At 40.6% G+C, this 16,069-nt stretch overlaps 1 protein-coding gene across 7 annotated transcripts in view; it reads left to right on the top strand.

Moving 5' to 3' along the window:
* Positions 1–16,069, top strand: part of LOC124272911 — an 84,670-nt gene that overhangs the window by 55,649 nt on the left and 12,952 nt on the right. For all 7 annotated transcript variants that reach the window (XM_046708149.1, XM_046708148.1, XM_046708147.1 and 4 more), the window contains 3 exons: positions 1,021–2,024; positions 10,406–10,506; positions 13,662–13,778. In XM_046708149.1, the coding sequence (XP_046564105.1) occupies positions 1,021–2,024; positions 10,406–10,506; positions 13,662–13,778 (1,222 nt within the window). The remainder of the gene's footprint in view (positions 1–1,020; positions 2,025–10,405; positions 10,507–13,661; positions 13,779–16,069) is intronic.

Below are 16,069 nucleotides of genomic sequence, written 5' to 3' on the forward strand. Positions count from 1 at the left end.
TAATACATAAGTAAAGTGTGTGTATCTACTATCAACATTTGAACATGACACACTACTACCGTTGCACCCATATGCCTGGACATGAAGCCTTCTGATACCTATGTTCGTTCAGGAGGCAACAGGTCAGTGCCCCACCGCTGTAGAGACCAAGTCCCAACAACAGGCCAAATACCGTCAAGGTTGTTTAGGGGCACAAATCTCTCTGAAGTTGTAGATCTCTGACTAATGAGAATAAAATATTTCAGTTCTCATTTGCATACTTAGATGGTTTACATGAAAGAATGTCCTGAGTACGTGAGTATGTAAGTAAAGGACATTCATCGCTCAGTGTATGTTAGTTGAAGTATCCGAAGGTGTGTACTGAAACAAGACAGGTGAGGATTACTACATGAGATGCATTATGTATACAGACATTTGTACTGACACAGGATAGTGTTGAGGGATTAGTTACCAGTCAGGGAATGTATCAGTGTTGCGGTCTCCACTGCCTCTATCCTAGTGCACTGGCAGTTATAAATACCCTGCTTGGTAAAAAAGTATCTTCATTAAGTCATATCAAAGTTCAGCGGTATGATGTGTACTTGACTTTCATGTATGTTACTATGGATCCCATAACTCATCTAAGTCAATTTGCTGGCTTGTTTTTAGAACAAAGTTAAGGCTTCAGACAGGATTGGCTTTTCATCTTGGGGTTACTTTTCATCAAGGCATCTGAGCAGCACAGATATCTCAATTATGTCTTTCATCACAGTTGGGTGTTCTTGGTGTCACTTCGTGTTGATGTTCAGTACACAGGTCAGACTCAAATACAAGAGTGTAGAGGTGTCTCTGAATGTTGCAAATAATTATTTATGGAATAAGAGAAAAACATTTGGTGAAAAATTAATTGATATTTATCATGTAACAAGTTTCTTGTTATTGAATATATTTTTACCAAAAAAGCACCCTATGTAGCTAAATTCATTACTCAAACCTGTGTTTTATGCATTTTTCTAATAAAGAGTTCTTGTTACCTTGCAGGATCATCTTTGGATTTGGCACCAACACTTCTGAATATCTATGACACCAAAGCAGCTGCCAATGGAGGCACAGACCAGATTCCTGTGGACCATCCAGATGTCAAGTCCAAGTCCAAGTCTCTGCCTGCCTCTGCTACAGTGAGGTACAGCAGAGGGGCTGTGGTTAGAACAGATAGTGACCCTAAAATCACTGACTCAGGATCCAAAATGACTGACATTAAAGTCAGGAAAGAGGATGTGCTTGATGGGGATACTGGGAAGAAAAGGCCACTAAGTATAAGCTCTTCTTCTTCTGCTTCCTCTTCCTCACTGTCACGTCCTCAACACAAACGACCAAACCTTGCAGAATATGAACATTTACTTTCATCAAGTAATGTGGATAATTCCAAAAATGAAGATATAAATGGAAATTGCCAAGATTCCAGGATGGATTATAATACATCCAGTGTACAAAATGTTGAAAAGATGGATGGCATTGATGAGACTCCATCTCCAGACGCCGTCAACAGGTGTGGTGCCAGTGGTACCAACTACAGCATCAAGACGGCAGTGGTGGACAAACTGGAACTGAGCCGCTGTACTTCCCCTGTGACAGGCCCCCTTTCCCCTTCTGTGTCAGCCCCTCTACCATCCATGAGTCCTGATTCTTCACCAGAGAAACTCACCTTGTCAGCTACCAGCAGTAGTCCATCTGAAAGTCCAGTCAGGTCAGACTCTGGTGATAGGAAGGTGCCCAGTTCTATGTCTGAGAATTGTGCTGGAAATTACTCAAGACAAACTCGGACCAAATCCCCACCTTCTACTTTAGGGGCCCAGTTGAGCAGCTCCACTTCAGGCAGATCCAGGTCATCTCCAGCCTCACCCAAGTCCCCTAGTGGAGCCAAGGATACTGGTTCACCTGATAGCAACAAGGGATCTCTGTACGTAACCTATGTCCAGAGGGTTGTGGCCGAGATTGTGGACACTGAGAGGACCTATGTAAAGAGTCTGGAGGACATCATCCAGGTGAGTCAACGCATGTCATGGACTTTGATTTACTAAGCATGTATTACTACATAATGCGGTCAGATTGACTCATTATTGCTTTGTCATGACCTACTTTACTACATTCTGGAAATGACATGTAAAAAGAAGCAATATTCTGTACCACAATGCTTCTTGACATCTGGTGTTCACACCTATGGAGTGTAAACACTGATGACAGATGCTTCAGGAGATGTTTTTCTGTGACTTCACCCATGGAAAGGATGTTGCCCTAATCTCAGCACATTGGCAGATGAGGTTAATTTGTTTCTAGTGGTTTACATCATACTCATGAGGCTGTAATTAACCTAGTTGGATGCAGATGTGTACAGGTGCAGCTGTGAACGCGGCAGTGGCAGAGGAGAGAAGTAGGTGCAGTGAACCACGCTTCCGCCAATAAACCGCAGGCAATATATGTCAGTGCTGATGCTCAAGTAATTCATGTATACAGAAGCAAATTTGAAGCTCTGAAATCTAACATTCAACAATTTTATCCAGGCTAGTTAAACAGACTTGTCACAGTGGATTACAAGGTCAGGGCCACCATTATCATGTCAGCAACTGACCAGGTATCTAAATCTAGGCTGTTTTCTAATTCAAATAGACCATTAAATTCTCAATAAACAGACAGACATTCTGCTTTAGAAGGCACATGCTGTTAATTGAAAACTTTACTGAGGCCTCCAATGATGTAACCCCCATCAGACAGCTTTCTAGTAAGAGTCATAGGGTCTTCCTGTCTACAGTGTATGTAAGTGTGATGACCATTTGTTGGTGATATGACAAGGTTGAATAACAGCAAGTGTTGTCATGGGACTTTTTGTGGGCTGGTTCTTGTCTAAGATAACAGTAAACAGGTTTGCTATTTACATAAGTGTCTGACTGTGTGTAGAGAGTTAAATGATAGTCCATGTGACCCTACATAGATATGAGAGAAGAATGTCATCACTGTAGACAATTCATGTTCTGGACATAGCCATCTGGTGGAAGCCCTTATGTTGGGCACCTTTATGTATGACAGTGTAGTGTTTTCATATTAGATCACTTGTAGAAGGCATTGACATTTTTTTGTAACTAGCCATTGTGAATAGCATATCCCAACATAGCCAAATTGAGGTACCTCCAAGGGTAAGCACACATTATAGCAGTAACAGTTACCAACAAGCTGATCATATGTACTGCATCAACTCTGAGGGTGTACAAATTATTATGGGCTTGGAATTAGCACGGCTCCCATTGTACAGATCAGTCACCTCAGCAGGAAGCCCTGTACACATAACAACAACTAGAACCACTGTATGGAAGGATGTGAATATACCCACCCTCACTTCTGATGTACATAGAGTTTTGATTGGTCAGCTGATGGGTGATATGATCACTTAAGTGTATGATTGGATAAACAGTGCTTCCTGTCAGTGGGTGGTCATGGAGAAACAGTTGTTTATATGTACCTGTAAACACTGCCACTCTCATTACTGGCCTGGAGAGAGAGAGCCTTCCAGACCCAAGCTGACCAGTGACTGATGTGTTTGGAAAGCACTTTCTGATCAGGTGTACAACTCAAACAGTGTGTAGACAAGATAAAGGGCCCTGTTAAAATGTATTGAAATATTTGAGTCCACTTAGGTATATTATAATTAAATCTTCTTCTTCTTCTTCTTCTTCTTAGATGAGTGTGTCTACCCAGAATGGCAAGTGATAGAAATTTTTAAAAAGATGCTGTTTAATGTTGTTTTAACATCTTTTAAGTGTGCTTTTGTTGAACTTTTCCAGACAATGATGACATTAGCCAATATCAATCTGGGCAATATTATTTATATATTGTGTCCCCTTTCTCCCATTCCTCTAGGTGCACTGGTCGGTAAAACAAAGCAATAGGTTTCTCTAGCCTAACTAATGAATTGTTTTTAGCAATCTTTATCTGTATTAAGTCTTGAATGAAATGTGTGTGTTTTTGTGTGAGGGCAAATACATTCCTTTCTTTACCATTGATTAAGAAGGTTTCTTAAAGCTCCAATACTTTTCATTCTTTAAAACATCACAATTTACAATGAATGATCACTGTATACCTTAAAACATTCTTATATGTTGTAATTGTTTATCCATGAAAAGCCCACACAAGTCTAGAAAATGTGGCAAGTCTAGATTTCCACAGCTTCAGGGTCTCTGAACATGAAGAAAGTCTCAGGGCTCCTTTTCATTATATTTTTTTTTTACTATGAACTTTTTTCTGTGAAATATGTTCATTTCAGGGACTAGTTGTTAGTCTAGAAAATATCCACAGTAAATGTGTCATCAGTGAGCTAGGCAATGCCAGTATAACTTTATAAGTTAAAAGCATAGAAGTCATACTTAGCATGTGCGTTACAGTAGTGTCAACAGTATTGGAGACCTTCAAGCACATGGTGAGGAATCTCTAACAATGCCCTCCTCTCAACTGTATACAATGGATGTGGCATTGAAACAAAGAACCACTTTGCTTGTTGGTTTCACATAGTTGGATATCAACTTCTGCTACTTGATATATACACAGGGGTTACAGGATGCATGAATGAGACATGGTTCTGACAACATGAGTACAGATCATCAGTTTTACGAAAGTTTCTGAAACTATAGTCTTCTCTCAAAAGGCATTTTATCTACTCAGTTTTTTTGCAGACTTTAAAATACTGCAACCAGTTGGGCAATGTTTTCATATAAATATTTACCTCATCCCTTGACCTGGGGTTGATGTGTGTTGTATGTAGCTTCCAGAGACACATGGAGCTTGTTGTGAGTCTTCCTGGAGCCTTGGCATCGGTCAGATGGCATTGGGGACAAAAACAGAGAGGGGACAGGGTGCTTTTAAATAAGTCACCAAATCTATGGATAAAGACTCACTCAGAACAATAATAGATAAAGAAGATTCACACGGAACTGAAAATGCAATAATAAATCTGTAACCAAGGTATTTTACAAAAAAACTTGAAATGAGTCATTTTATGAAAATCCTTGGTCTGTATCTCTACTCAGATGTGTGCATTGTTGGTCGTTGTGGTGTGTAGACCATGTGGAGAGAGAACCTACTAGAGAGTAAACGGTATCTCAGCATTGTATCCATGCAGATCAGGAATGGCTTTATCAAATTATCTCATTCCTGGTTAAATCTCAACAGTTTCACAACCGGCCAAGCTCTATAATATGTAATGAGGGTTAACTTACTGGGAAGCTGTTTCCAGCAGTGGGTGAGAGAAGTGTGAGACAAGCACATGGTAGGTAGTCTTCCAGGGGGGGAACAAATGACCCGTGGCAGCTGATACTGGCATTCCAGTCAACAACTCAGCTAGTATGTGTATGACACTGAGATATGCAGGTACTGGAAAAATATTCCTGTTAATGTGTGTAATTCTACATATAGTATGTTATCAAGTCATATGTTGACGGCTGTCTTCAGTTCCACCTTAATAGGGCCAGTCTTGTAGAATATATCAAATCAAATCAAATCAAATATATTTATTGTGCAAACGTTCCATACAGAAACAGTGACAATATTCTATAAACTACATAAACAAGATATATAATGAATCACATATATATGATGAGCAACAAAACATATAATAATACAAATGTGTATAATAATAATAATGGCCTAGCACAATCAGATCTTCTATATTTGTTTAAAGTTGTACATGTGGTAGCAAATAATTTCTATAGTATTTGGATCATTATTTCTAAAAAGAAGGTTAAATTTTTCAGTGGTAGTAAGTCTGAGAAAGTTATTAATTTTAGAGGAAAGGGAGTTAAATAAGGACTTTCTTGCATCTGAATATTTAGTGCAACACATGAAATGGTGTTGTTCATCCTCAAGGACAGAGCATTTATCACACAGACGGTCCTCCAAAGGGGTAGGTGGTCTTGTTCTCCTACCCAGTTCAATTTTTAGTCTGTGATCACTCAGTCTTAGTTTTGTGAAGTGGATACGGTGTTTTTTTATTTTGCAGTGTTGCTGGGCAGAAACAGAAATATGTCAGAGCATTAATATTCTTCACTTATGCTCTTTTCTATGGTTCAATAAAGAGAATGTGTGTCTGCATGCTATATGTACTACGTTGTACGATTCTGTGTAATTACCTTTTTGATCTGCAAACATCTGGTATGCCAACCACAGTTTCATAGTATGTAACTAACCATTCTACGTACAGAAACAATGACTGGATGGTATATGCTACCACAGTGCACAGGATCTCAAATGAAACATCTCATTTGTCAGTATTTGCTGTTTAGCAGTCTTTGACCTTTAACATGTATTAATTTAAACATTATCACAGCCATATCATGTTCCTGAGCAGTATACAGTACACCTAGTTGACTTTTACATCAAAACAGAAGTGGAAAGAGGTATTTCACAGATCTGAAGGGTCTCTATACACCAACACGGTTCATGTTACCTTGTATGCCAGGGATCACAGAACACCTGACGGACTGTGGACTGTTTCAGTGATTGTCACAGAACACCTGATGACAGAACACCTGATGAACTGTTTCAGTGATTGTCACAGAACACCTGATGAACTGTTTCAGTGATTGTCACAGAACACCTGATGGACTGTTCCAGTGATTGTCATAGAACACCTGATGAACCGTGGACTGTTCCAGTGATTGTCACAGAACACCTGATGGACTGTGGACTGTTTTAATGATTGTCACAGAACACCTGATGGACTGTTTTAATGATTGTCACAGAACACCTGATGGACTGTGGACTGTTTTAATGATTGTCACAGAATACCTGATGGACTGTGGACTGTTTTAATGATTGTCACAGAACACCTGATGGACTGTGGACTGTTTTAATGATTGTCACAGAACACCTGATGGACTGTGGACTGTTTTAATGATTGTCACAGAACACCTGATGGACTGTGGACTGTTTTAATGATTGTCACAGAACACCTGATGGACTGTGGACTGTTTTAATGATTGTCACAGAACACCTGATGGACTGTTCCAGTGATTGTCACAGAATACCTGATGGACTGTGGACTGTTTTAATGATTGTCACAGAACACTTGATGGACTGTGGACTGTTTTAATGATTGTCACAGAACACCTGATGGACTGTGGACTGTTTTAATGATTGTCACAGAATACCTGATGGACTGTGGACTGTTTTAATGATTGTCACAGAACACCTGATGAACTGTTTCAGTGATTGTCACAGAACACCTGATGGACTGTTCCAGTGATTGTCACAGAACACCTAATGGACTGTGGACTGTTTTAATGATTGTCACAGAATACCTGATGGACTGTGGACTGTTTTAATGATTGTCACAGAACACCTGATGAACTGTTTCAGTGATTGTCACAGAACACCTGATGGACTGTTTCAGTGATTGTCACAGAACACCTGAAGGACTGCACTGTTTCAGCGATTGTGACAAAACATTTGTTTTTATGGCGCTTATGGACTATGTAATGTTTAAAGGACTCAAACTAAAAAAGCTACTGTGACTACTGCAGAGTATTTCAAGTTGGTTGGAATAGAAGGCAGGTCATTCAACAGAATTGCAAAAGTTGTGTTCGTATCACATCAGCAGCAAGATAATTGTATTTCGTCACTCAGCACCATTATGCCATGGACAACATCATGCATGAATGCTAGTTGATAAAGGTGTTGACATATAGCCCCGTAACAGTGAAACAGTTTCCACCCAGACTTCTGGAAAGGGAAGCAATGGGGCAGATGGCATCAAATGTTCCTGACATGATTTGATTTCCAGAGATAGAGAAATATTTCTCCAGCTGTGAACAGTGTTGCTGTGTTGTCTGAGGAAGCCACCATTGATCTGCTGGCTCTTCAGTCCATGTGTCTCACTGGTCACTGACTCACACACAGTCAAGGGGAAACACATTGTGAATATTTTTACACCTGGAGGAGAGATCTGCTTTCCTTTGCTCCTCCAGTCATGAACTGCACCACACAGGCCAAGGGCTGAAAAGCACCATTTAGGATAGGTTCTGTACTTCAATGAAGTATTGACATACAAAATTAGAACTTTGGATCTGACATGATTACATGGTTTGTTAAAGGTTTTGTTAACTTCTTTAGTTTTAACATTGTATCAGTCAGTATTTGTATGGGGAGACAACCCTGAGTACATTTATATTGTAGTACCAACAATGCTTATAGGTACCAGATTATATCTTGCAATAAGTCCTTCTGTCTGACGTGATTTATGTCGATCATTAAAATCAGTTTAGTGTCTTTCTTCTTTTAAGGTACATCCTATTTTCTCACTACAATTATGTACATGCATCAGGTACATTTATATAATTATTCAGTTCTGCAAATAATATAATTGATTTTATGGACATCTAGAGAACCTAATTACAAACATATACAGCCAAACATTGAGAAGAGACATCAAAAGATGGGTATGTGGAAATTGCCAGGATTCACTTATGTTGTTGATTTTCCAGTATCATGAAAGCCCCAGGTACCTAATTATCACTTCCTGTAGTTTGTGATAAGATGTATGTAAGTACTGATATTATGTAGGTAGCAACTGATAGTGCTTGGTTCATACTGACCTACTTCATTGGCTGGCACAGAAATAGATGAACCCAGATTTCATGTTGATGAATTACCGTTCATGTGGAAGATTTCTTTAAAATGTTGAAGGTAGAAATGTATATGTCATGCAATGATATGTATTTTCTGTTTCACTCAGACTTGATAATCAAAATGTCTTCAGGAGACATTGATGTTTCAATAAATAAACATTGATAATGTGGACTTGTAGGCGTTGCAGTGGTAATGGTTGTTACAGCAGGGGTTCTGTATAGCCTCCACACCATCTCCTGGCCTGCACAGAATGTGCTATGTAGTCTATAGCCTTGGATCTAATCTCTCCATTCCCTAGAGAATAACTAATCCTACTCGAGTCTAGAATAATTTTGCAAGTCTAGATTGTCCTTTAGAAATTAAGGACTGTTCTTGGCCACTTTTGGATTTGTTTTGTAAATAAATATATTTGTGCACATTCTGTCATCAATGTGAATCCAGATATAAGCACATGGTGGATGCCTACTTATAATAACTGCAGTAATGCCACTCACACACTGGTATCACTGTCTATCCATATGACCCTTCCTAAGTCTAGCCTGCTACAAGGTATAGTGTGTAGTCCATGTTATTCCTGACTACCTCACTGGTATCACTGTCTATCCATATGACCCTTCCTAAGTCTAGGGACCCGTGAAGATCCGGGGTAGAATAGGTCTTCAGCAACCCATGTGCTTGCCATAAAAAAGGCGACTATCTTGTCGTAAGAGGCGACCAACGGGATCGGGTGGTCAGTTTCGCTGACTTGGTTGACACATGTCATCGGTTCCCAATTGCGCAGATCGATGCTCATGCTGTTGATCACTGGATTGTCTGGTCCAGACTCGATTATTTACAGACCGCCGCCATATAGCTGGAATATTGCTGAGTGCGGCTGAAACTAAACTCACTCACTCACTCACTCCTAAGTCTAGCCTGCTACAAGGTATAGTGTGTAGCCCATGTTATAGAATGTGTGGTCGGGGACTGCCACTTGATTGTACAGCAGTACAGGAGGACATGTTTAACATGGAAATCATGGAAATCTCAACCTGAGTATTGTGGTGATATTTGGAAACCAATGTGCTGAAGCCGTGAAAACACAGGACAATCCTAATTCCAAGGATACTGTGATTACTACTTATCAATCCACCCCATTGATAAACAGCCGACACTACTTCCTGCTGCAATGGATTATGGGGGATATGTGTGACTGTCAGCTGACACTAAGTGATGTTGCAGGCTGACAGATACTGTCTAGATAGAAATATACACATATAGATAGCAGCCGATTGCTCCTGGTGAACTGTCCAACTGGGGGCTCTCTATGGGGTGATAAAGAAGTGTTCTGCACCTGTTACCTTGAGACTTGGCAGTGCTGTTTAACTCAACATCAGGGCACAGAACACTGGGTACATGGTGTTAGCACTATACATTTGTCACATATCACAGCTTCTACTGAAACCAATCTAGAATCTCTGATATCTCGAAAGTTCAAAGCAGAGCTACAGATCCATTTGTGTAAGGGAAAGGAATTTCAGATTAAATTGGGCAGAAATGTATAATAATATTGTGTACATCTATGCCAGGTTGAAGCCCCAACCCTCAAGCCTCCTTCTTTCTCTATTAGGTCTAGGGGTCTATTGCAGCATTAATCTCCTATGTTCAATCACGGATAATGTGAGACAATCATTGTTACAAAGATGTCCAGATGACTCCCTGTTGTTGTCTAGACTCAGTACATGCAGTGTTGACTGTTGTGTTTCTTATGTTTCAGGGCTACCTGGAGTACCTGGAGAAACTGTCACTGAATGCTGTGAAAGAAGAGGACCTCAAATGTCTCTTCAGCAATATACGGGATATATATGAATTTGGAAGGTACATTGTTTAGCTTTATCATCCAAAACTGTGTTCCACAGGAGGTATTGCTTGTGTGAGATCAAACGATATCTCCTAGGAGATACCGTTTTGACAGTAGATTTTGTACAATACCTTAACAATGCTATGACATTATGAACTTCATGACGTCACAATGCTATGACATCACTGCACTGCAAGTCTAATGGTAGTACTGTGTTCAGAGATGTACATTTTTATCCCCCCGGCATGTAATGCGTCCGTCTGTCCGTCCGTCCGATCCGATTGATTTTGTTTTTGTTTCGAGCATAACTCCAAGACCGTTTGATATTTTTCAACAAAAATTGGTAGATATATCAAACAGAACCTAAGGTGGTGACTTTTACTATTTACAGATTTTTTTCATTTTTATTTTTCTCGGTTTCCATGAAACGTTTTGGACTTAGTCTTAAAGGGAGGGGTGGGCTTTGTTTCCGGAGCATAACTCAGAAACCGTTCAGTATTTTTCTGCAAAACTTGGTAGATATATCAAACAGAACCTAAAGGGGTGCCTTTTGCTATTTACAGATATTTGTGATTTATTATTTTCATGGTTTCCATGGAAGCGATTCGGACTTAGTCTCAAAAAGGAGGGGTGCGCTTCGTTTCCGGAGCACAACTTGAAAACCGTTCAATATCTTTCTACAGAACTTGGCAGATATATGAGACAGATCTTGAAGTGGTGCCTTTTGCTATTTGCAGATTTTTGTCATATTTATTTTTTTCGGTTTCCATGGAAATGTTTCGGACTTAGTCTCAAAAGGGAGGGGTGGGTTTCGTTTCCGGAGCACGCCGCGAAAACTTCTTAATATCTTTCAACAAAACTTGGCAGATATGTTAGGCAGATCCCAAAGTCATGCCTTTTAGTCTTGACATCTTTTTGGCATTTTTCTTTTTCTCGGTTTCCATGGAAACGATTCAGACTTAGTCTCAAAAGGGAGGGGTAGGTTTTGTTTCCGGAGCACAACGCGAAAACTTCTTAATATCTTTCAGCAAAACTTGGCAGATATGTTAGGCAGATCTTGAAGTGGTGCCTTTTGCTATTTGCAGATTTTTGTCATTTATGTTTTTCCATGATTTCCATGGAAACGATTTGCACGTAGTCTAAAATCAAGCTGGACTTCAAGTAACTGTCAGATGATTTGTTCTTTCAAAGATGTGGGGGCCGGGCGGATATGTCATCTTCTGATGACTCTTGTTCATTGAAAACTAAACGCTCATTGATAAAAGTAAAATATGTAAGGGGTGGGGGTGAGTAATGACATAGTGAGGGATGTAAGGGGTGGGGATGAGTTCTGACACAGGGAGGGATGTAAGGGGTGGGGTGAGTACTGACATAGTGAGGGATATAAGGGGTGGGGGTGAGTACTGACATAGTGAGGGATGTAAGGGATGGGGGTGAGTACTGACATAGTGAGGGATGTAAGGGGTGGGGGTGAGTACTGACATAGGGATGGATGTAAGGGGTGGGGGTGAGTACTGACATAGTGAGGGATGTAAGGGGTGGGGGTGAGTACTGACATAGGGATGGATGTAAGGGGTGGGGGTGAGTACTGATAGGGAGGGATGTAAGGGTGGGGGTGAGTACTGACATAGGGATGGATGTAAGGGGTGGGGGTGAGTATTGACATAGGGATGGGGTTGGGAACACTGACATAGGGATGGATGTATTGGGGTGGAGGTGAGTACTGACATAGGGATGGGGTCGGGGGCACTGACATAGGGATTGATGTATTTGGGTGGAGGTGAGTACTGACATAGGGATGTATTGGGGTGGGGGTGAGTACTGACATAAGGATGGGGTTAGGGGACACTGACATAGGGATGGATGTATTGGGGTGGGGGGTGAGTATTGACATAGGGATGGGGTTGGGGACACTGACATAGGGATGGATGTATTGGGGCGGAGGTGAGTATTGACATAGGGATGGGGTCGGGGGCACTGACATAGGGAGTGATATATTGGGGTGGGGGTGAGTATTGACATAGGGATGGATGTATTGGGGTGGAGGTGAGTATTGACATAGGGATGGGGTTGGGGACACTGATATAGGGATTGATGTATTTGGGTGGGGTGAGTATTGACATAGGGATGGGGTTAGGGACACTGACATAGGGATGGGGTTGGGGACACTGACATAGGGATTGATGTATTGGGGTGGGGTGAGTATTGACATAGGGATGGATGTATTGGGGTGGAGGTGAGTATTGACATAGGGATGGGGTTGGGGACACTGATATAGGGATTGATGTATTTGGGTGGGGGTGAGTATTGACATAGGGATGGGGTTGGGGACACTGACATAGGGATGGGGTTGGGGACACTGACATAGGGATTGATGTATTTGGGTGGGGGTGAGTATTGACATAGGGATGGGGTTGGGGACACTGACATAGGGAGTGATATACTGGGCATCGAGGGGATTGGTGGAGGCTCATGTAGGGATGAGGTCATGGATTCCAAAATAGGGAGTGATGTGATAGGTTGGAGAAGGGTGAAGACTGATATAGGGGTTACTGATATAGGAATGAGATTGGGGACATTGAAATAGGGAGTGATATGTTTGTGTGGGGAGGGGTGAAGGCTAATATAGGGATAAGGTGAGTTCTGGCACATACAGTGAGTAAATACAAATCAGGAAGCTAGACAGCATTTGGTAACACAGCAGTGTAAGGAATGGGAAATCCATACATAGTATTTTTTCTTCTAGAAGTGTTGAATACTCATTTGTTTATCTCGCCTGCTAAAAGATGTTCCAGAACCTGATAAACATCAAAGTGCAATGCCATTGCCTGAGGTGATATATACACCGTGAAGCATGTACACAGCTGCTGAACCAGGCACCATGTCACAACGGCAGAGCAAAGCTCAAATATCTGTCACATCATGACGATGAAAGTTTATGTGTGAGGATGTCAAGTTGTCAATATTTGAATTTTATGGTTTATGTTTAGGACTCAGCCGATTACAAATGTTTAACATATTTACAAGTTGCGAATAAGAGAGGTCTTGTGCAGGATACATGTGTGTTTTGGGTGTAACCTTTGCCTCAGTATGAAGGAGGGTAAACTACTGCATGACATGTAGCTATGTGTTACACAAGGATGTGATGTATCTGGTCATGTGTTGGTTGCAGGTTGTTTCTGTGGGAGGTGGAGAAGTGTGATGGGGACCCTGTCAAGGTGGCCGAGTGCTTTGTCAGGAACAATGAGGGCTTTGTCATCTACACTGACTACTGCACCAACTACCCCAGGTGGGTGCCCGGGCTTATCACCCTCGCCCCAAATGTTACTATTGATCTGTATGATGATCCTATAACATGCCATTACCTGGCACAAGGTCTACTCAAACAAAGAAGACAACTATTGACTTTCAGAGATTTTAAGGTTATCATGCAGCTATTATTCATTTTCTTGACAAGACTTGTGAATGATAAACTGTGTTTGATTTTTTACAGTTGAAATGGTATGCTAGACTGCAATCTTTGTATATCATAAATTTAGCTGTTGTATAGATCAGGTAAACTCTACAAAGCTCTCTCGGGAATAAGAACAGCCATGTCAAGGTACTTGCCATCTAACAGCAAGTGGGAAATTGACTTTGTCAGGATGAGAAATATTGACTTAATAAAACTAAACATGGGAGCAAGTCCCTTGTGAAAACTCACAAATTTGCCTCTGGCAACTGACAACATTGTCACACTTTTCACCCACACATTTTCTCTCAAATCTTGTTCTCATGGTAATACACTTTGTCATCTTGGAGCACCCACACCCTTGACACAGAAACACGAAAATTATGTTTGGTCCATGTCGATTACACAATAGAATTGCCACATCTCACTGTGTTTGCTTTATCAGGGGGACTCCACTGCGCAACTGATTTCATTGAGGTTCAGCAAGACAATGTGTATTTGTTAGAACAACACACCTGGCCAGTCCTCCAACCACCGAACTAATGCTATTAGACTGCACACATGCTATTTGATAGTAATTTGGGATCCCAGTTTGCAATGTGTTGAAGGAACATTGTCAAGCTGTACACCAGGGTAGGGTTGTCACAGATACTGTCTGGCTGTATTACACGTCCAACTGCCCCCTGTGTATCCCCACATGGGTACAATGTGTGAAGCCCATTTCTGGTGTCCCCTGCCGTGATATTGCTGCAATATTGTTACAAGAGGCTTAAAATCCAACTCACTCACTCACTGTACCAATATGTAAGCATTCTCTATATAGCACCCATACTAAAACTGACAATTTATCGACTGACCATTCAAGATAATGCATGCAATGCTCAGCTGTCATTGTTTATGCATCTCCACATTAAGACCCACATATGTCATGAAATGATTAAGTTCCAGTGAGACAATATCCTAGTATTTCCATTTTCATCATGCATCTCCCCATCGCAGATGTAGTAGCATATCTAATTATGCAAAACTGTATAGAAAGGTTACTGAAGGTCCATCTGTTCTTATTTCAAAATAAGTGCATATGTTTACAAACAAAAGAATGGTTTTGTCACATGAGAAGCCTACACAAAGGTTGTGCTAACGGCAGCAGTAACTTTTCTCGTGGAAAACTGCCAAGCAGGGCTGAGTAAACGTGAGGGTTATTGACTAAACAATGCCTCAGATCAGTCAATGTACTGTAGCCTTAACTCAATATGTATGGTTTTAGTACAGCAACCCATTTTACTTTTACTATTTAGCATGTGAAATGCTTATCATGGCAAATACGGTAATGGCTTTCAGAAAACAACAGATACATATGAAGGATTCAGAGAGAAATTCTTTCCCTTGCTATGGAAACAAATCCCTGAACTGTTTCAGAAAGACATTCAAAGGCGTTAACTTTACAAATAAACAGGTTTCTTTTTCTCAATGGGTGTGTTCTAATAATTTCTTGACTAGGCAGTGTGTGGAGTTGCTGTGTTTGCAGATGTTGATAGTGTCATTGTTCACCTGACTGCCAATCCCTCTCTGTTTGATCTGGGATGTAGTAATTGTCTCACCTCTGTGTACAGTCACAGGAAAGTTATTTAAATTACCGGTATCAGGTATAAACATGGCTTAAGGGAATATTATTCTTGAAAGAGATATTGTTCTTCATGAATCAATGAAAAAATATTGTGTAGAGATATGTACAATAAGGTATCAAAGTTGATACATACCAAATTTACAAAAACTGCGGGTTGATCAACATGTGGTATTTCTAATCCCAGTCACTTTCCACAGGATTCTATTAGAAATGCCGACATGTTTTCAAATGATTTTTTTCTTACTGAAATCCCATATATATTAATCTCCATGATTGCAGTGGGAATAGTGTCCCTGAAGTTAAATGACAATGTTTTGTGTGTTGTATGTGTGTAGCTATCAATATTGGACTTGACTTCCATGTTGTACAGGAATAGTGTCCCTGAAGTTAAATGACAATGTTTTGAGTGTTGTATGTGTGTAGCTATCCTTGAAGTTACAGGAATAGTGTCCCTGAAGTTAAATGACAATGTTTTGTGTGTTGTATGTGTGTAGCTATCTAT

This window comes from Haliotis rubra, unplaced genomic scaffold, assembly GCF_003918875.1.
Source record: "Haliotis rubra isolate DU_JTF1 unplaced genomic scaffold, ASM391887v1 Scf174, whole genome shotgun sequence".
NCBI lineage: Eukaryota > Metazoa > Mollusca > Gastropoda > Lepetellida > Haliotidae > Haliotis > Haliotis rubra.